Below are 22,149 nucleotides of genomic sequence, written 5' to 3' on the forward strand. Positions count from 1 at the left end.
TTTGGTGATTTTTTTATTTAACTTTTTATCACTAAAACTTGATTTACAAAAAAACACTATTTTTAATTTTTTTTATTTTTTGATATGTTTTAGAGGACATAAAATGCCAACTTTTCAGAAATTTCCAGGTTGTGCAAAAAATCATTGACCGAGTTATGAATTTTTTAATCAATACTGATTTTTTCAAAAAATCGAAATTTTGGTCGTAAAAATTTTTCAACTTGATTTTTCGATGTAAAATCAAATTTGCAATCAAAAAGTACTTTAGTGAAATTTTGATAAAATGCACCGTTTTCAAGTTATAGCCATATTTAAGTGACTTTTTTGAAAATAGTCGCAGTTTTTCATTTTTTTTAAATTAGTGCACATGTTTGCCCAGTTTTGAAAAAAATATTTTTGAAAAGCTGAGAAAATTCTCTATATTTTGCTTTTTTGGACTTTGTTGATACGACCTTTAGTTGCTGAGATATTGCAATGCAAAGGTCTAAAAACAGGAAAATTGATGTTTTCTAAGTCTCACCCAAACAACCCACCATTTTCTATCGTCAATATCTCAGCAACTAATGGTCCGATTTTCAATGTTAAAATATGAAACATTTGTGAAATTTTCCGATCTTTTCGAAAAAAATATTTTCAAAATTTTCAAATCAAGACTAACATTTCAAAAAGGCCAAACATTCAATATTACGCCCAAATATCAAAAAATGTTATTTTAATGTTATTTCCGTCTGCTCGGGTCACCAAGCTGTGGTGGCCGTGGCAGTTGGGTTAGTCTGTCAAAGGCCTCTGGTTCGATTCCCGTAGTCGACACTTTTTGTTTTTTGTTTTGACGGATGAACTTTTTTGCAAATGAGCAGTTCTCTCAGATTTCGGTCATTCGATTTTTTTTTGTATTTTTTAATCCGACTGAAACTTTTTTGGTGCCTTCGGTATGCCCAAAGAAGCCATTTTGCATCATTAGTTTGTCCATATAATTTTCCATACAAATTTGGCAGCTGTCCATACAAAAATGATGGATGAACATTCAAAAATCTGTATCTTTTGAAGGAAATTTTTGATCGATTTGGTATCTTCGGCAAAGTTGTAGGTATGGATACGGACTACACTGGAAAAAAATGATGCACGGTAAAAATTTTTTTGGTGATTTTTTATTTAACTTTTTGTCACTAAAACTTGATTTGCAAAAAAAAAAACACTTTTTTTATGTTTTAGAGGACATCAAATGCCAACTTTTCAGAAATTTTCGGGTTGTGCAAAAAATCTTTTACCGAGTTATGAATTTTTGAATCAATACTGATTTTTTCAAAAAATCGAAGTATTGGTCGCAAAAATTTTTAAACTTGATTTTTCGATGTGAAATCAAATTTGCAATCAAAAAGTACTTTAGTGAAATTTTGATAAAGTGCACCGTTTTCAAGTTAAAGCCATTTTTAGGTGACTTTTTTGAATATAGTCGCAATTTTTATTTTTTTTAAATTAGTGCACATGTTTGCCCACTTTTGAAAAAAAATATTTTTGAGTAGCTGAGAAAATTCTCTATATTTTGCTTTTTTGAATAAAAGTTCAAAATAGAAAAATATAGAGAATTTCTCAGCTTTTCGAAAATATTTTTTTCAAAGGTGGGCAAACATGTGCACTAATTTTAAAAATGAAAAACTGCGACTATTTTCAAAAAAGTTACCTGAAAATGGCTTTTACTTGAAAATGGTGCACTTTATCAAAATTTAACTAAAGTACTTTTTGATTGCAAATTTGATTTTACATCGAAAAATCAAGTTGAAAAATTTGTGCGACCAATATTTCGATTTTTTGAAAACATCAGTGTTGATTCAAAAATTCATAACTCGGTAAAAGATTTTTTTGCACAACCTGAAAATTTCTGAAAAGTTGGCATTTGATGTCCTCTAAAACATATCAGAAAATAAAATAAATTAAAAATAGTGTTTTTTTGCAAATCAAGTTTAAGAGCGAGTCCACGAGCAAAGCATACCCATCTCGCATCGACCTCACCAATCTGCCTGAAATTTTCAGGGGTTGTTTGTACATATAAAACTAGCATCTGGCCAAAATATGAGCTCTCTAGGTCAACGGGAAGTGGGGCAAATCGGGACACAAAGTTTGAAGGTTCAAAAACGTCAAAAATCGTAAAAAGGCTGTAACTTGGGCAAAATTCAATTTAATTTAAAAATTCAAAATGCATCTGAAAGGGCTTAAAAAATGCAACAAAATGCAGGATAGAACACCCCGATTGGTTAAATCTAAAGGGAGTTATTGACATTTTAGTGAAAAAATAGCACAATTTTCAAACTCAAATAAAAAAGTGTTCCATCCAGATATCAACTCGGTTCGACCTGCAGCTTGTAGGGGACATCTGGGACTACCATCTGAAACTGAGAACGCTTTGGGTAAGGCAGTTTAACATATTAAATAGATACTTTTACTTTTAGTGAATTTTTTGGATGTAAATTTTTGCTCGGGGGACCCCTTAGATCCTATTTTCTGATGATAATTTTATCATATTCGTGTTCCTGAGACAATTTCACAATAGAAACATGCATAAAAATGTTTATTTTCATCCATTTTAACCCTTTAAAAAATGAAAGTTAAAAAAAATTGAGATGCTGCTTTTTTTCTGGTGTCATCTAGTATCCTTGGAAACGAACTTGAATTTCAATAAATGTGAATCGAAGATTTTTTTAACATTCATTTTTTAAAGGGTTAAAATGGATGAAAACAAACATTTTTATGCATGTTTCTATTGTGAAATTGTCTCAGGAATACGAATATGATAAAATTATCATCAGAAAATGGGATCTAAGGGGTCCCCCGAGCAAAAATTTACAACCAAAAAGTTCACTAAAAGTAAAAGTGTCTATTTAATATGTTAAACTGCCTTACCCAAAGCGTTCTCAGTTTCAGATGGTAGTCCCAGATGTCCCCTACAAGCTGCAGGTCGAACCGAGTTGATATCTGGATGGAACACTTTTTTATTTGAGTTTGAAAATTGTGCTATTTTTTCACTAAAATGTCAATAACTCCCTTTAGATTTAACCAATCGGGGTGTTCTATCCTGCATTTTGTTGCATTTTTTAAGCCCTTTCAGATGCATTTTGAATTTTTAAATTAAATTGAATTTTGCCCAAGTTACAGCCTTTTTACGATTTTTGACGTTTTTGAACCTTCAAACTTTGTGTCCCGATTTGCCCCACTTCCCGTTGACCTAGAGAGCTCATATTTTGGCCAGATGCTAGTTTTATATGTACAAACAACCCCTGAAAATTTCAGGCAGATTGGTGAGGTCCAAACGACGTCCCATACAAAGGGGTATGCCCTGTTCGTGGACTCGCTCTTAAGTGACAAAAAGTTAATTAAAAAATCACCAAATTTTTTTTACCTTGTATCATTTTTTCCAGTGTAGTCCATATCCATACCTACAACTTTGCCCAAGACACCAAATCTATCAAAAAATTCCTTCAAAAGATACAGATTTTTGAATGTTCATACATCATTTTTGTATGGACAGCTGCCAAATTTGTATGGAAAATTATATGGACAAACTAATGATGCAAAATGGCTTCTTTGGGCATACCGAAGGCACCAAAAGAGTTTCAGTCGGATTAAAAAATACAAAAATTAAAATTGAAGAAAAAATACCGATTTCGTAGAGAATTGCTCAAATGAACCTCGAGGAAAAGATTCTCTCGCCCATCTCGAGCTGTTTTATCCGTGTCCGTAAATGGTACCACTATTCTTTCGGCTCGAGGCCATTATTCTCTCGGACGAGCGCTGCCCAGTTTTGGGTGTATTTTTCAATTTTATTATTTTTCCTGCCCCTTCGAATGTAGGCACAGTCATGAAACCAAATGTTGTGAAAATATTTGCATCTGCATCATTGCACTGAAGCTTATATATTTTTTTTAAAATTATTTTCAAAAAGGTTCATTTTCGCACACTTCATAAAAAAATAAAAAAATCTGGATTTTTTTAGATTTTGTATAAAAATGATAAAGCGACCAGAAAAAGATCTCTGGTAGGCTTTTCGTAGCAATAATGATGAAAATTAACATATATTTTCCTAACACAATGGCACCAATGTTTTGAAAATTTGGAAAAATAAGTTAAGAACTTATCAATTCAATCGTATTCAATTAATCAGCTCTAAATAAAAAAAAATTGCATGTCAAGCATTAATAATTGCCTATTTGTTTGACAACAAAAATTACGATTTTAATTGATGATAACACTTTGGTAAGTTTCGTAAAGAATAATTAGTGTTAAGTCATTAAAAGGGTATTTAGGGGAGTGTGGGGAGACTGGATCCCCGGGGATACTTGATATCGTATCTTGTCAAGCAGACAAGCTGTGGGTAAAAAATAGCTTTATTCTAGAAATTTGTGTAAAATTGACTCAAACTCTTTGTGGAAAATAATGAAAAAAATATATAAAATGGATTTAAAAAAAAGGTTCGGATTGAGTTACACATTTTTCTAACAATCTAATATTTTTTCTGCATTAAACTTCCAAGAGATCTTTTTTTTTAATTTTAAGTTGTATAGAAAACACTTGCAATTTATTCAAAAAAATATTTTTTTTACGTGAACGGTTCGATAAACTTATCAACTACCAAACCCTCACGCATTTCACGTTAAGTTTATCGTCATACTATTTTTACAATCAATTATTTGAAAAAGTACTACCTCCTCCCCCCTTCGTGGAAAATTTCCACAACATATACAAAACAAATCTTTTTGTATGGAGCGTGGACAATCGTTACTTACCCAAAGCGTTCTCAGTCTCAAATGGTAGTTCCAGATGTCCCCTACAAGCTGCAGGTCGAATTGAGTTGATATCTGGATGGAACACTTTTTTATTTGAGTTTGAAAATTGTGCTATTTTTTTCACTAAAATGCCAATAACTCCCTTTAGATTTAACCAATTGGGATGCTTCACCCTGCATTATGTTGCATTTTTTTAGTCCTTTCAGATGCACTTTGGATTTTGAAATTAAATTGTTTTTTTCCCAACTTACAGCCATTTTAAGATTCTTGACGATTTTGAACCTTTAAACTTTGTGTCCCGATTTGCCCCACTTCCCGTTGACCTAGAGTGCTCATATTTTGGCAAAATGCTAGTTTTATATGTACAAACAACCCCTGAAAATTTCAGGAAGATTGGTGAGGTCCAAACGACGTCCCATACAAAGGGGTATGCCCTGTTCGTGGACTCGCTCTTAATGTTAATCTACACTGAGCAAAACTTACACAGCTTAACGAAGTGTTCTATACATGATCTGGCCCTGCTGTACAGAGCACTCAAAAATCAATCGCAAAACACTTGAATTTTGGGCACCTAAAGATGCTGTCAATTCAATAGCGCAACACTTGAATTTAATGTGTTGTGTCACATGAAAAACTTCATTATATCTATTGGTTTTAAATGATTTTTCCTGCTATAATCAATTCAAGTTTGTATGTAATAGAAATGGATTTCGGTTTGTTAAATAAAAAATGAGAAGAAGTTGCGTCATGAAATTAATTTGACAGCTTTTATTTTCTACCAACTTTGCTTGTCAAAAATTGATTATTTTTTCGTTGTTAAATTGTCTTTTCTTCCGGTTGTACCTGCTTTCAGAATCGTCCTCCTGGTCAGGTGCGGGTTGTTCGCCACCACCGCTTTCTGTGGAGGTGGAGGCCCCCGGGGAATCTTCTTGTTGATTCGGAACCGCGATTGGTTCCATCGAATCAAACTGTGCCTTTACCATCCGAATGACGCATTGCTTGGCCCCTGGGTGGAATGCATTCGAATCCTGCTTCTCACCGCTTCTTGTCCACACCGACACCGATTCTCAAACGCCCGGCGGGTGTTTTCCTTAATTTCATCAAACGCTTCCTGGTACGGCATCTGCAGCTCAATCGCATTTTCCTGCAAATCACACAAAATAAATCCAAAAATGAAAACAAAACCCCAAAAAAAAATCTTTCTCCACACTCACCAAGTGGGTGAATATCCGGAAAAGCACCTCTATCGCCAAAGTTGGCCTCTTTCCGGGTCCGGGAGACCGAGCCCTTCCGCTGGCCAGACGGATCCTGAACCCCGAGGACACAGCCTTGTGGCGATGCTCGTCTTCGCGATCACAAACCGGGCAGGCAATTTACTGGACAGGAACATGGCGGCAGCGACCTCACGCGGCCATTCGCCGAGCCTGCGAAAAACGAACACACCGGACCGCCAAAACACAAATGAAGAAACGAAGCAAATTCCGACGAAGCTGTCACGAAACTGCATTTCAAATCAAAACAAGATCAATTTCAAGTGTTTTCCTCATCACTTTGAATAGTTCAGCACAGTGGGGCAAATTCATGAGCAAAACACTTGAAAAGTTTGAGTCACCCGATTGAAAATAAGTTGTCAAAAAATGTCAAAAAGTCAATCGCTCAAACACTTGAATTTGATAATGGATTGGATTGAAATTCAAACACAAACAAATTAGGTCTAATATGTGCCTTTATTGAATCATTCAAGTGTTTGGGCACTTGAAAGAAAAGTGTGGCGTATTTTCAGTGTAAATCGGATTCACTCAAAATGGTCACAGAGGCAAGTTTAAAGAAAATGCCATGGTTGTAGAACATGGCTTCATTTTACTTACTATTCAGACACCTTGATTCAAAAATACCTAAGAAAGTATAAGCCAAAGTACCGGTCAAAAAAATAAAAAATAACACTTATTTTGACTATTGAAGTATCTGTCATGTACAATTTTGTTGCGAAATATCAATCAGAATCAGGATCAGAACAATTTCCAATAAAATAAAATTTTCGCGAGAATTTCCGAGAAGTTTTTTTTTTTTAAATTCCCGTAGATGGCACTAGACACTTTTAAAACATTTCCGGATTCGAGTTCGTTACTTTTGAATTGCGGGTTCAATCTTCGAACGATTGAGCTGAAGGCTAGTTGACATTCAGGTTTGACTTTTCGCATTGATTTTCGCGCAAGTGTCAAGAGTTTAATCTCTTTAAATGATTAATAGGATTTGCAATTGATGAGAAACTAATCACCTTCAAGTGCCGTAAAGAACCTATTTAAGGGATTTGAAATCATGAGAACTTATTTCCCCTTCCAATTCAGCACAAAATCTGATGTGAAAATTCTCCCACCATTAGACGTTAAGGGGTGGAGCCAACTGGTATGTGCACAACATCCTGGTAACTCACTTCCTGTCCAATAGCGGACATAAATTGGTGAATGAATCTCTTGTTGAGGGTGGTGGACCACGGCTTTCGGTTGAAATTTTATTAGAATTTTGTGGCAGTCGTTGAGCAGTGGTCTTTCTGAACAGTTGTGCAATACGGATTGCAAGGACTCTAACGGTGAAACAAAATGTCCAAGCAGCCAAAGCTCCCTTCCACCAAAGGATTACTGACGGCGTTCGAGAACGCCAACGCCAGCCTGCTGGCCACGGCCCTCATATCGGTTCCTCTGGGCAGCGCCAAAACCGAACTACCCCACGATTCCGACGAGGACCTTTCGGATTTTTCCTCCAACGAAAGTGACGGCCTCGAGGACGATTCACCACCCATCTCCGACGAGAAAAAGGAAGAACCTCCGTCGTGTCTCAAAGCGGGGGGCTCGTCTTCGCTGGCGGTCGTTCCGGCTCTACCGCCGGTGCTGAATCTGGCCGGAACCAAACTGGGCATCGGCGGTGGCACCGTCGTCCGGAAGATGTTCACCAACACCCGCGAGCGGTGGCGCCAGCAGAACGTGTCCGGAGCGTTTGCCGAACTTCGCAAGCTGGTCCCGACTCATCCGCCGGACAAGAAGCTGTCCAAGAACGAGATCCTTCGAATGGCCATCAGGTACATTCGGCTGCTGAGTAACGTCCTGGAGTGGCAGAAGAAGCAGGAAGTCCTGGAGCAGTCTGGCGCTTCGGAAAGACCGTTGGAATCGCTCGTCAAGCCCAACGGATTTCACGGCAAACCTCCAACTCAATACCACCGTGGGAACAATGAGAATCACTTTACCGGGAACTTCCGGGACAACGGAAACAACCTTCTTATGGTCGTTCCGAAACCCTTCAGCAAACTTCACTTCCCACAGAAGTGCTCATCGGAACTAGCCGGAAACGCCGGACCATGTTACCGTCCCATCAAAACGGAATCCTTTCTAAATTTGGAACCTACGACCATCGAGCGGATCAAACTGGTCAGCAAGCTGTGTCCGACTGGGCGGATTGGCAAAACCGGGAGCAGCTTGAGGAATCGTCGGAAGGCCAATCCTTTGTGTGCCATCGGCGATGGGGGATTGAAAGGAGATCTTTCCGGATTCAATGGCGTGACCACGGTGGAAAGTGAGATAAAGCGGGAGGTAAATTCTTCGTGCAGTAGCGAGTATCCGCCGGAAGTGGATGTGCAAGGGGTCAAATTTGAACCGACGGCAGGTGGAAAGAAAAGGTCGACTGAAAGGGGTGAACGGTTTGAAGATGAGAAGAAATCAAAGTATTAATAGAACAGTTTCGTAAAGTTGTAATCTGGTATCGTGAACATAATTGAATTGATCATTACTTGAAATATCTGCACGTGAGACAATAAATCGCTACCAAATAAAAAAAGTTTGTATTTCTTTTCATAATATCACAGCAAGGGTCTAAAAATTTGGAAATTCCTTTTTTTCAAATCATAAATAAATAAATGTTGGAGTTTGGGTAAAGTGTCAGTTCTTTTCAAATATTTGTAATGGTTTGCTTATAAACATCACGAGTTATCGCGATTTTACGAAAACAAGTTTTGAAAAAGTTACTTTTTGCGTTTCTCTTTGTTTCGTCGCCCCTGTCTGTCGCGAACCATGAACGGCTATGATCAACGACGACCAACTTTTTCAAAACTTTTTTTTCGTAAAATCGCGATAACTCGTGATGGTTACAAGCAAACCCCTTATGTTTATATATAATTCTTTTTTGTGATTTTCTGCTCTACAACTTTGTAGAACATTGACGAAATTTTAAAATGAAAAATTTTGTTCTAAATGAAAAAAATACCCTTCTGGGTCAATGTAGATTCGAAAAGTACATTAAATTTCCCATAAAAAGACATGTTCCAAATTTGTTAACAGTTGAGTACCGTAAAACGGGGTGACTTTGATAGCCGGGGTGACTATGATAGGTTTGAGATTTTTCCGCAAAATGAAGAGTACAAATAAAATACGTACGGAATGGTATGGAATCATTCTGACCGTGATAGAGAAGTGTTCAAAAAACTCTTAGAAGAAGTTTTTAAAATTTTGAAAAGTGTAAAAATTGAGTTTACTATAACTAAGAAAATGTTGATGAATAGCATTATTTTAATATTCTGAAAGTGTCATGATTTTCTCAATTAACATGATTACGAACCGGAAAATGGAATGCGTTTTCGGATTCTTTGGACAATTTTCCACTAGGAGAAGGTAAAATAAGTTTGTAAATAATTGATATTATGTGTTTTTGAAACATAATTAAAAAAAAATCTCCCAATTTATAGGCATTTTCAGTAGAACAAATGTCATATAAAATGTGAAAACTTTTGATTCTTGCTTTGATTTCAGTTTATAGTGTAATATGTTTCGATAATTTTATAAACAAAAATAGTTTTAACGAATTTTAGGCAAAATTTTGACTTTTTAACAATTTTACCTAAAATTTATATATTACTTAGTTAACTATTTATAAACATTGATTTTTATTTCTTAGAAGCTGTATCAGACACCTTAGTGATGGTACATTTGACGTAAACATAAAATTTAAACACATTAAATCTTATTTTTACAAGAAAAACTATAACTATCAAAGTCACCCCGGAATTAAAAATAAGAATTTTCAATGCAACTATTTTTGTAAACACAATTGAATTTTTTTATCAAAAATAGTGCATGCAACATATGTGGCCTACCCTAGTACATGTTTTAAAAATAGTAATCTTAAGACAAACATTACCAGTTGGAAAATATTTCAAAAATAAATTGAAATTCTATCAATGTCACCCCGGTTTACGGTAACGGAAAATGGCAGAGTTTTTAAAACTTTTTTAGTGTTTTTTTCGATGAAAAATACGTTTGTTCGGAATTCTGAGTACGCAATCAAATCGGGCGTCTAATTTTACATAAAAGTCCCTTTGACACCAAATTGCTATCTCATCACCGTTTTAGGCTGCAAATTATTGAAAAACACCTCTTTTTTCGCATGTTCATAAATGGAAGGGGTCGTACTGCCCCTCCGTCACGAGATAACAAAAAACGGACCTCGGATTCGTGATCAGGGACAAAAGTTACCCCTTGGGACAAAGTTTCACGCAAATCGAAGAGGGGTCGGGCCAACTTTTCCCGATTTCGTGTGAGTTGGTAGAGAATTACCCTTTTTTTAAATCAATTTTCCAAATTTTATATTTTTTTAATTGTTAATATTTTTCAGGGGACAAAAAACCGCAGCTTTTGAGCTTTCTACGGCTCACAAATATTGCCGCCGAGTTATGACCTTTGAAAAAAAAAAAAAACGTTTTTTAATCCACCATTAGGTGGGTGGTGCCTTCCTCACATTAACAAAGTAATAATGAAAATAAGTTTATGAAAAAAATATATACCTGATACAGACTTTTCCAGAAAACATACAGACTCTCATTTGAAGCAATGTGGCAACCGCATCTGCCGTGCCTCTCACGCGTAAACAAAAAGACCCGGCCTTTGAGGTTATGCAAAAATCACCCTTTTTTGTAGATACAAAAATCTTTTTCTTGTCATAACTTTTTAAATACTTTACTAAACAGAATAAAATTTAATAGGGTCTCAGGGGACCCCAAAACTAACAGAATAAGGCGGATCCGGGCAAAATCGGTTCAGCCAGTTCTGAGATAATCGTGTGGAAAAAAAACATGTCTACACACATCCCCACAGACATTTGTTCAGAATTTGATTCTGAGTCGATAGGTATACGTGAAGGTATATCTAGGAGGTGTATTTAAGAAGTTCATTTTTCGAGTGATTTTATAGCCTTGCCTCAGTGAGGTGAGGAAGGCAAAAAAAAGGTTTTTGGATAAATATAAATTTTAGATAACCACCCAAAAATGACTAAATGAGACAAAATTCATTTTTCTTCAAAATTGTTGACCAAAAACCAGTCTAAAACTTTACTTTATAACAAGTAATTTAAAAATTGACGTTGATTTTTGGCAACCAGAAATGTTTGAAAAATTCGTGTTGCCAAAAACGGGATGGCACTATAAATAATAAAAAAAAAACAAAAAACCTAAGACAAGGAGATTCGCTTGAAAAGCATAGGTCTAGGAGGTCTCTAAGTCAAGAATTCTGATCTAAACGTTTTCATTATTGAATGTGGAGAACACTCAAATTGATATAATATTTTGAGCAAATATATTTTTGTGTTTTATTTTGTTAAGAAAATCATTCACTTTTAAGGTAACTTCAAAGAAAACTAGGAAACTGAAACTATGAATTAGAAAACTTATGTGTTCAAATATTGGCATGAAAGACATTGAAGATTGGACTTCTGGTTGCTGAAATATACAAAATAAAAGAAAAGAAACAAGAAAATTTATGTCATCCAAGCAGCCTTTTACTTTCTAGTACCAAAATGTCAGAAACTAATGGTCTTATTTTTAATGTTATACCCCGTTCGCACGGGCGAGTTATAACCGGTTATAAGACCAAAAGTGGTTATAACTCTTAAAACCGGCTATAACTCTGGTTTTGCCCATACAACGAGCTGTCAAATTAAAACTGGTTTTAAAAGTTATAACCAAGTTATAACTGCTCGAAAAGGGAACTCGAGTACTTGAAAACTCATAGTAGCCTTTGGAAACATTTGCAAAACGTCCGACATTGACAGAAACAACAATTTTTTTCTGTTTCTTCGCTAAAATACGCCAGCGTTTCGGGACTTCCCAGTGCCATTGGGGAGGACAGAGCGCCGTAGCAAGGAACTTGGTATCGAAAGAATTGGGTTTGAAATCTTCTATTTTAGTTGAAATAATCAATTTGGAAGCATTTTATTGATTCGATACGTCCTTGCAGATTTCACCTTGGAATTCATTGCCCGCGGATCCAGTGCCGCCCAATGCCCAACAACCTGAGCGGACATACACTTGGACGTGTTCAAGATGTGTTCCAGTATGAATCTGATTTCGCAATTCGCTCGGTGCTTGTCGTAGAACTGAACTGTTTTTCCAAGTTGATCTTCGTTTCGCCTATCAGAACGTTTGCGCCAACAAGTTCCCTATCGATATTTTTTCAGAGTCTTGCGGGAAAGTGGCCTAGATCTCGGAGCACTTGCCAAACCCCGGATTCATCGGATGCAGATCCGTCACCACGCGCGGTCCAATGATCCGAGGATTTGGCGCGTCCTGGCGGGAACGACTGGCTCACGTGCTTTAGCGGGGCATGCTACGGACTCGATGCTCTGCTGCTGTTGCTGGAGACTCGCAGTGCTGCTGCTGTTCCTCGGCGGATGGACGCTGGCGCAGACTACGCTCCTGGCCGATTCTCGCGATCAAGTGTGCTGCTTTTGGTCAAACTCTGCCCGTGTGCAGAACTCCTACGCTGGTGGTACTTCGCTGGGTTACTGACGAACGTCGATGGTGTTCCAGTGGCTCAAGATCAAAAAGATCTCGACGGACGATACCACGTGGCCGTGGGGACGACACAGCGGATCAGCGAGGCAGGTTTCTCGTCGACGTTCGCGTCCTATGGCTTGGAGGGGACGGTGTGGCGTCCAAAAGTGACGGCCAGCTTTTATGTAATATGTTCTCTACGTTCCAGTTTCGTTGATGTTCTTTTAAAATTCTATAATAAAAGATTATGCTATTGGGGAGGGGGGGGGGGGTGGTCTGGAGGAGGGGGGATTCTAAGATGAACAATTTTGCAATGCTGTTTAGGGTGGCCTCGCCTCGAGCCACACTTTGCAGGAGCGCGGTCGACTCCTCCTGGCGATTGTTGATCACGGTCGTACTGCTGGTGAGGTGCATTATCTTGCCAAGATCTCGCAAGCGTCCATTCGCATCATCCTCAAGGATTTTTTGGTTTGGCGCAGTACATCGATGGACACCCCGATCGGGGTTAGGGAATATAGCGGTCTTCCGGTAATCCTAAAAAATTAGAAAGGCAATTCTAATTTACTTTAAGCACATAGTTCGTTTCATTGATTCTTGGCTATTTCCAGCCGGTAGAGTCGACGTAGAACACGTGTTTGTTGTTGTCTCACGCGCCCCACATCCTATGTAGATGCTCTCAGCGATGTTCTGCGATGGACTTGGAATCTAGCTCTAGCAGACCAAAAATCTTGAGTAAAATCCATGACGGAACCAGGTACTTAATAAATTTACCGCGTGGAAAATTACAAATAATGAAAATGACGCCTTTGCGCAATCCCGCGAAAAAAATCGCACTTGGTTCAGTGCGTTCTGCATAAGCTAACATGCCCGGCTTTCGGAGATTCTTCCGGCGTTAACAATCTGATCGTATCATGGACTTATGGAAAGTTTGTACCCCTTTCCCCCTTTTTTTTTGAAGCGTTGATATCACCCCCCCCCCCTCCTCCTCAAACTACTTACAGAATTTATTAAACATCATCATGTGACCCGAATACATTTTATCAACAACTTTCTTAAGCTCCATCGGGGACCTGCTTCAACTCAGTGTCAAGTTTCATCACCAGAAGCAAGACCTTTTCCAATTCCTCATCGTAATCCTTCCTGACAGATCATTACGCTGGCGCGATGGTAGAACTTGACCTTTTCCAGTCTGAATTCTTGGATCTTCAGTCAACCTTGATTTTGAAGCAAAAACTTCAGCATCAAGGCGCGACTTTTCGAACGGACAAGAGGGCGTCAGTTGGGTCGTGGAGAACGTCGAAGATGTAGTTTTCCTGAATCATCTTTAAAGAAACAGCAGACCAGCTCCAACCGGCCAACAATCAAAAATAAATTCTGTAAATGAAGTTAGTCAAAACACATCGAACTTATGAAAATTTGATTTTAAAATACCTGCCATCCTGCCCAAATCCAGAATCGAACAAAGGCCAAAAAACCCGGCCCTTACCGGATAGAGTGCCAACAATGGTCAAGTTCCGCATCAACGCAAAAAAACGAAAATAAATGACAACACCAAATAATCACAGCTTGCTGTAATCTGTCAAAATAGTTAAAACCCTTAAAACCTCACGGGCCCGTGCGAACGGGTTGGATATAACTTGGTTTTAACTTAAAACCATTTCGTTAAAACCGGCTATAACTCGCCCGTGCGAACGGGGTATTATAAAACGAAACATTTGAAAAATTGTCTGATCTTTTGGAAAAATATATTTTTAAAATTTTGGAATCATGACTGATAACACAGCGTAACAAAATATTTTTTTTATTTTTTGGCAGCACGAAAAAAAATGCTCCTCTAGGGATCGGCTTCCCGAACAAAATGCAACCTGGCGCATATTTTTATTGTTATCCTAACTCGAGATATTCAATGCAGAAGTTTTGCATATGAATCACCCCCCGTCGGAAAATATTTTTTATTTTGTTTTCTCTGTAACTTTTGATCAATTAGGTCTTTTTGGACGCTTCCGGTGTCATTCGACGGTAAATTGTTAGAAAAACTCAAGATTTGGTCCCATTGGCCGGTTCCCGTAACCGGTTCCGGAGGAAATCCGGAATATTGGCCAAAACTGTGCAAAAACTTCAAAATTTTGAAGTTTTTTGCTCTTAATGCGAAGTGAACGCACTATAGCATGAAACAATCCATACAAACTAAAAAAATGTTGGTCCCAGCATGTTTGAAGGTGTTTAATTGAAAAGGTGGCCATTGAGAACCGGTTCCGGTGAATCCGGATCCGGAAACTCCGGAAAAAATTAAGCAATATTTTCACAATTCCAATGTGTCAGACAGATATAAATAAAAGTGTTGTTGAAGCATTCTTTGCTACTTCATATTCATATTACCACAAAAACATGGCCAAGTGGCCAACGGGAACCTGCTCTAAATGTTCCGGATCAGGGAACCTGTGGAAATTATATATTTTTTATTAATGTTATGAAGCAGTTTTTATTAAGACATTTTCAATGTATCTGGAAAAAATCTGAATTGATTCAAAATCAAAATCAGAAATGTGGCCAAGTGGCCAACGGTAACCTGTTCTGAATGTTCCGGATCATGGAACCAGTGGACACTTGACATTTTTTTTAATTTTAAAGGCAGTTTTTTATTAAGAAATTTTCAAGGTTTCTGGAAAAAATATGAATTAATCCGAAATATAAATAAAAGTGTTTTTGAAGCATTCTTTGCTACTTCATATTCATATTACCACAAAAACATGGCCAAGTGGCCAACGGGAACCTGCTCTGAATGTTCCGGATCAGGGAACCTGTGGAAATTATATATTTTTTATTAATGTTATGAAGCAGTTTTTATTAAGACATTTTCAATGTATCTGGAAAAAATCTGAATTGATTCAAAATCAAAATCAGAAATGTGGCCAAGTGGCCAACGGGAACCCGTTCTGAATATTCCGGATCAGGGAACCAGTGGTCACTTGAAATGTGTATTAATTTAAAATAGCATAATTTAATTAGGAAATTTTCTAATTTTCTACAAAAATCAGAATTAATTAAAATCAGAATCAGAAATATGCCCAGGTTACCAACAGGAACCCGTTTTAAATGTTCTGGATTAGGGAACCAGTGAACATTTGAAGTTTTTATCAAGTTTTCAAAAAACATATTTAGATTAATGAAATTTAAAAATTCCTGTAAAAATTAGGAACATATTCGATATCAGAATTAGAAATATTGCCAAGTGGCCTACGGGAACTCGTTCTGAATGTTTCGGATCATGTTACCAGAGGAAATTTGAATTTTTAATTAATTTTAAAAATGCATATTTTAATTAATGAAATTTTTAAATCCCTGGAAAATCTGAATGTATTTAGAATAAGAAATAAAAATGATGCCAAGTGGCCGACTGTTCCGGATCAGCGAGCCAGTGGTCACTTGGCATATTTTAATTTAGAAATTTTCTAGATTTCTAGAAAAATCTGAATTTATTTGAAATCAGAATTGAAAATGTTGTCAAGTGGCCAACGAGAATCTGTTCTGACTGATCCAGATCAGGGAACCAGAAATCACATAAAAAGTTTATTAATTAAATAAAAAACATTTTTTTAATTAAGAATATTTCTAGATTTCTAGAAAAATCTAAATTTATTTTAAATCATACTTAAAAATTTTGCCAAGTGGCCAACGTGAACCTGTTCTGACTGGTCACAATTTTTATTAATTTAAAAAATATATATTTATTTTACTGATTTGTTTTAAAGTTTTGGAAAAAATCACAGTTTATTTAAAATCAGATTTAGTAATATTGCCAAGTGGCCAACGGAAACCCATTCTGAATGTTCCGGTTCAGGGAACCAGTGGTTACAATTTTTATTATTTCAGTAGTCACAATTTTTATTATTTTAAAATAAATATATTTATTTTACAGATTTTTTTAAAAATTTTGGAAAAAATCACAATTTATTTGAAAACAGAATTAGAAATGTTTCCAAGTGGCCAATGGAAACCCATTTTGAATGTTCCGGATCAGGGAACCAGTAGTCACTTGAAATGTTTATAGATTTAAAAAAAGCATAATTTAATTAGGAAATTTTCTAGTTTTCTAGAAATAGCAGAATTAATACAAAATTAGAATCAGAAATGTGGCCAGGTGACTAACAAAAACCCGTATTAAATGTTCTGGATTAGGGAACCAGTGAATATTTGAAATTTTTATCATGTTTTCAAAAACATATTTTGATAAATGAAATTTTAAAATTCCTGTAAAAATTCAGAATTTACTTGAAATCAGAATTAGATGTTGCCAAGTGGCCAACGGGAATCCGTTCTGACTGTTCCGGATCAAGAAACCAGTGGACATGCAGGGTTGTTACGGGAAAGTCGAAAGAAAATCCGCGCCAAATCCGCGCTGACCGAAACCTCAATCCGTGCGAAATTCACGCCATATAAAAAAATCGCGACAAACATTCAAGAAACATTATTTCCAAACAAAAAACTAATACAGAAAGTATTTGATAAAAAAAAACTCGTTTTATGTTTGAAGGAATGATAGCAAAAAATCCTTTTAAAAAATACCTAAAGAGACGTCAAGAAAAGTGTCACCAAAAATTTTTTTTTGCGAATCAGAGGGACACTACAATAATTTTGACGAATATAAACGAAATAGAAAATTATAAACCAATATAAACAAAATTTAAAAATCTAATAAATGAAATTTAACTTTAAAAATATAAGCTCAAAAAACCAAAATCTAAAATTTGAATATGATTGAATTTTAGATTTCGAAATTCTAAAAATTCAAAATCTATGAATTTTAATACAGATTGTTTTCCATATTCCACACTTAATTTCGAATAATTCCGAAACAAATTTCATTTCCAATATTTGAAATATTTTCTTCCAAAAATTAAAGAATTTAAAAATTTAAGAATTTAAGAATTTAAGAATTTAAGAATTTAAGAATTTAAGAATTTAAGAATTTAAGAATTTAAGAATTTAAGAATTTAAGAATTTAAGAATTTAAGAATTTAAGAATTTAAGAATTTAAGAATTTAAGAATTTAAGAATTTAAGAATTTAAGAATTTAAGAATTTAAGAATTTAAGAATTTAAGAATTTAAGAATTTAAGAATTTAAGAATTTAAGAATTTAAGAATTTAAGAATTTAAGAATTTAAGAATTTAAGAATTTAAGAATTTAAGAATTTAAGAATTTAAGAATTTAAGAATTTAAGAATTTAAGAATTTAAGAATTTAAGAATTTAAGAATTTAAGAATTTAAGAATTTAAGAATTTAAGAATTTAAGAATTTAAGAATTTAAGAATTTAAGAATTTAAGAATTTAAGAATTTAAGAATTTAAGAATTTAAGAATTTAAGAATTTAAGAATTTAAGAATTTAAGAATTTAAGAATTTAAGAATTTAAGAATTTAAGAATTTAAGAATTTAAGAATTTAAGAATTTAAGAATTTAAGAATTTAAGAATTTAAGAATTTAAGAATTTAAGAATTTAAGAATTTAAGAATTTAAGAATTTAAGAATTTAAGAATTTAAGAATTTAAGAATTTAAGAATTTAAGAATTTAAGAATTTAAGAATTTAAGAATTTAAGAATTTAAGAATTTAAGAATTTAAGAATTTAAGAATTTAAGAATTTAAGAATTTAAGAATTTAAGAATTTAAGAATTTAAGAATTTAAGAATTTAAGAATTTAAGAATTTAAGAATTTAAGAATTTAAGAATTTAAGAATTTAAGAATTTAAGAATTTAAGAATTTAAGAATTTAAGAATTTAAGAATTTAAGAATTTAAGAATTTAAGAATTTAAGAATTTAAGAATTTAAGAATTTAAGAATTTAAGAATTTAAGAATTTAAGAATTTAAGAATTTAAGAATTTAAGAATTTAAGAATTTAAGAATTTAAGAATTTAAGAATTTAAGAATTTAAGAATTTAAGAATTTAAGAATTTAAGAATTTAAGAATTTAAGAATTTAAGAATTTAAGAATTTAAGAATTTAAGAATTTAAGAATTTAAGAATTTAAGAATTTAAGAATTTAAGAATTTAAGAATTTAAGAATTTAAGAATTTAAGAATTTAAGAATTTAAGAATTTAAGAATTTAAGAATTTAAGAATTTAAGAATTTAAGAATTTAAGAATTTAAGAATTTAAGAATTTAAGAATTTAAGAATTTAAGAATTTAAGAATTTAAGAATTTAAGAATTTAAGAATTTAAGAATTTAAGAATTTAAGAATTAAGAATTTAAGAATTTAAGAATTTAAGAATTTAAGAATTTAAGAATTTAAGAATTTAAGAATTTAAGAATTTAAGAATTTAAGAATTTAAGAATTTAAGAATTTAAGAATTTAAGAATTTAAGAATTTAAGAATTTAAGAATTTAAGAATTTAAGAATTTAAGAATTTAAGAATTTAAGAATTTAAGAATTTAAGAATTTAAGAATTTAAGAATTTAAGAATTTAAGAATTTAAGAATTTAAGAATTTAAGAATTTAAGAATTTAAGAATTTAAGAATTTAAGAATTTAAGAATTTAAGAATTTAAGAATTTAAGAATTTAAGAATTTAAGAATTTAAGAATTTAAGAATTTAAGAATTTAAGAATTTAAGAATTTAAGAATTTAAGAATTTAAGAATTTAAGAATTTAAGAATTTAAGAATTTAAGAATTTAAGAATTTAAGAATTTAAGAATTTAAGAATTTAAGAATTTAAGAATTTAAGAATTTAAGAATTTAAGAATTTAAGAATTTAAGAATTTAAGAATTTAAGAATTTAAGAATTTAAGAATTTAAGAATTTAAGAATTTAAGAATTTAAGAATTTAAGAATTTAAGAATTTAAGAATTTAAGAATTTAAGAATTTAAGAATTTAAGAATTTAAGAATTTAAGAATTTAAGAATTTAAGAATTTAAGAATTTAAGAATTTAAGAATTTAAGAATTTAAGAATTTAAGAATTTAAGAATTTAAGAATTTAAGAATTTAAGAATTTAAGAATTTAAGAATTTAAGAATTTAAGAATTTAAGAATTTAAGAATTTAAGAATTTAAGAATTTAAGAATTTAAGAATTTAAGAATTTAAGAATTTAAGAATTTAAGAATTTAAGAATTTAAGAATTTAAGAATTTAAGAATTTAAGAATTTAAGAATTTAAGAATTTAAGAATTTAAGAATTTAAGAATTTAAGAATTTAAGAATTTAAGAATTTAAGAATTTAAGAATTTAAGAATTTAAGAATTTAAGAATTTAAGAATTTAAGAATTTAAGAATTTAAGAATTTAAGAATTTAAGAATTTAAGAATTTAAGAATTTAAGAATTTAAGAATTTAAGAATTTAAGAATTTAAGAATTTAAGAATTTAAGAATTTAAGAATTTAAGAATTTAAGAATTTAAGAATTTAAGAATTTAAGAATTTAAGAATTTAAGAATTTAAGAATTTAAGAATTTAAGAATTTAAGAATTTAAGAATTTAAGAATTTAAGAATTTAAGAATTTAAGAATTTAAGAATTTAAGAATTTAAGAATTTAAGAATTTAAGAATTTAAGAATTTAAGAATTTAAGAATTTAAGAATTTAAGAATTTAAGAATTTAAGAATTTAAGAATTTAAGAATTTAAGAATTTAAGAATTTAAGAATTTAAGAATTTAAGAATTTAAGAATTTAAGAATTTAAGAATTTAAGAATTTAAGAATTTAAGAATTTAAGAATTTAAGAATTTAAGAATTTAAGAATTTAAGAATTTAAGAATTTAAGAATTTAAGAATTTAAGAATTTAAGAATTTAAGAATTTAAGAATTTAAGAATTTAAGAATTTAAGAATTTAAGAATTTAAGAATTTAAGAATTTAAGAATTTAAGAATTTAAGAATTTAAGAATTTAAGAATTTAAGAATTTAAGAATTTAAGAATTTAAGAATTTAAGAATTTAAGAATTTAAGAATTTAAGAATTTAAGAATTTAAGAATTTAAGAATTTAAGAATTTAAGAATTTAAGAATTTAAGAATTTAAGAATTTAAGAATTTAAGAATTTAAGAATTTAAGAATTTAAGAATTTAAGAATTTAAGAATTTAAGAATTTAAGAATTTAAGAATTTAAGAATTTAAGAATTTAAGAATTTAAGAATTTAAGAATTTAAGAATTTAAGAATTTAAGAATTTAAGAATTTAAGAATTTAAGAATTTAAGAATTTAAGAATTCAAGAATTTAAGAATTTTTTTTTGCGAATTTTGAGATTTTTGTTTTTTTTTGTTTGCAAAATTGTTTTAAATTTTATATTTTTTAGTTTTCAAATATTGTTTTTTTAATTTTGATTTTTTTTTAAATTTGATTTTTTCTATAAATTTTGAATTTTTGATTTTTAAGTTTTTTGGAGATTTTTAAAATTCTGAATTTAGAAATTTTGGATTATTTTAATTACGATTTTGGAAATAATCTGAATTTTAATAATATGAATGAAATAATCTGAATTTTAAAAAATTGTTTAGAAAAACTATTAAAATATAAAAAAAAGTTTCGAATTGATGAAATTTGAATTTTGAATAATGAAGCATTAATTTTTGAATGTTCTGATCTTTTTATTTTTCGCCAAAAATGTTTAAATTTTGAAAAAAACATTACTCAAAACTCAAAAGAAATTACATATTCAGAGGCGGACATATTAAGAAATGAGTTAAGTGTAGTAATAATTTTATTTGAGAAATTCTCAACCATACATTTAAAAAATAATCTCTACATAATCTTCATCGAAATTTTTCGACGGTTCGTATTAAGAAAATACAAACATTTTCAGAAAAAAAATCTATTAATGAGAAATTTTCATTGCAATCAATGGAAAAAAAAAACAAATTTGCGTAATTCTTGAAAATATTTTTCTTAATAACTTGAAAGTAATTCTTTATAATAAATTAATAAACATTGTGACCAGTCAGAACAGGATCTTGTTGGCTACTTGGCAACATTTTTAATTCTCATTTCGAAGATGTTCTGATATTTAACAGGAATTTTAAAATTTCATTAATCAAAATATGTTTTTTGAAAACTTGATAGTAATTTCAGATGTTCACTGGTTCCCTGATCCAGAAGATTTAAAACGGGTTCCTGTTGGTCACCTGGCCACATTTCTGATTCTGATTTCAAATAAATTGTGATTTTTTTCCAAAAATCAGTATTTTTTTTTAAATTAATAAAAATTGTGACCAGTCAGAACAGGTTCTCGATGGCCACTTGACAACATTTATATTTCTAATTTTAAATAAATTCAGATTTTCCAGCAATTTAAATAAAAATTAAATATGCTTTATTAAAATTAATTAAAAAAATCAAATGTTCTGGGACTGGTTCCCTAATCCAGAACATTTAATACGGGTTTTTGTTAGTCACCTGGCCACATTTCTGATTCTTATTTTGAATAAATTCTGCTATTTCTAGAAAACTAGAAAATTTCCTAATTAAATTATGCTTTTTTTTAAATCAATAAACATTTCAAGTGACTACTGGTTCCCTGATCCGGAACATTGAAAATGGGTTTTCATTGGCCACTTGGAAACATTTCTGAT

The 22,149-nt window shown here is 32.0% G+C and overlaps 3 protein-coding genes across 4 annotated transcripts in view; all 3 read left to right on the forward strand.

The window, feature by feature from the left end:
• LOC120431604 (putative GPI-anchor transamidase) overlaps nt 1-22,149 on the forward strand; it is a 42,158-nt gene that overhangs the window by 12,987 nt on the left and 7,022 nt on the right. The window lies entirely within an intron of this gene.
• LOC120431606 (uncharacterized) lies at nt 6,667-8,614 on the forward strand. The gene has a single exon (XM_039596711.2). It carries the CDS (start codon nt 7,379-7,381, stop codon nt 8,498-8,500), a length of 1,122 nt encoding a protein of 373 aa, XP_039452645.1. The 5' UTR covers nt 6,667-7,378; the 3' UTR covers nt 8,501-8,614.
• On the forward strand, nt 11,692-13,537 carry LOC120431605 (uncharacterized). 2 transcript variants are annotated; one of them, XM_039596710.2, is made up of 3 exons: nt 11,692-11,981; nt 12,053-12,148; nt 12,273-13,537. In XM_039596710.2, the coding sequence occupies exons 2-3, from the start codon at nt 12,096-12,098 to the stop codon at nt 12,601-12,603; spliced, it is 384 nt and encodes a 127-aa protein (XP_039452644.1). In that variant the 5' UTR covers nt 11,692-11,981; nt 12,053-12,095; the 3' UTR covers nt 12,604-13,537. The 2 variants fall into 2 exon arrangements, with proteins under 2 accessions (XP_039452644.1, XP_039452643.1); XM_039596709.2 differs by having other exon boundaries at nt 11,699-11,981; nt 12,053-12,208.

Source organism: Culex pipiens, chromosome 1 (genome assembly GCF_016801865.2).
Source record: "Culex pipiens pallens isolate TS chromosome 1, TS_CPP_V2, whole genome shotgun sequence".
Taxonomy (NCBI): Eukaryota; Metazoa; Arthropoda; class Insecta; order Diptera; family Culicidae; genus Culex; species Culex pipiens.

Coding starts and splice junctions, on each gene's coding strand:
- LOC120431606 (XM_039596711.2), top strand. CDS start 7,379: ATGTCCAAGCAGCCAAAGCTCCCTTCCACCAAAGGATTACTGACGGCG.
- LOC120431605 (XM_039596709.2), top strand. CDS start 12,096: ATGCCCAACAACCTGAGCGGACATACACTTGGACGTGTTCAAGATGTG. Junction 12,209..12,272: donor GAACTGAACTGTTTTTCCAA/GTTGATCTTCGT, acceptor ATATTTTTTCAG/AGTCTTGCGGGAAAGTGGCC.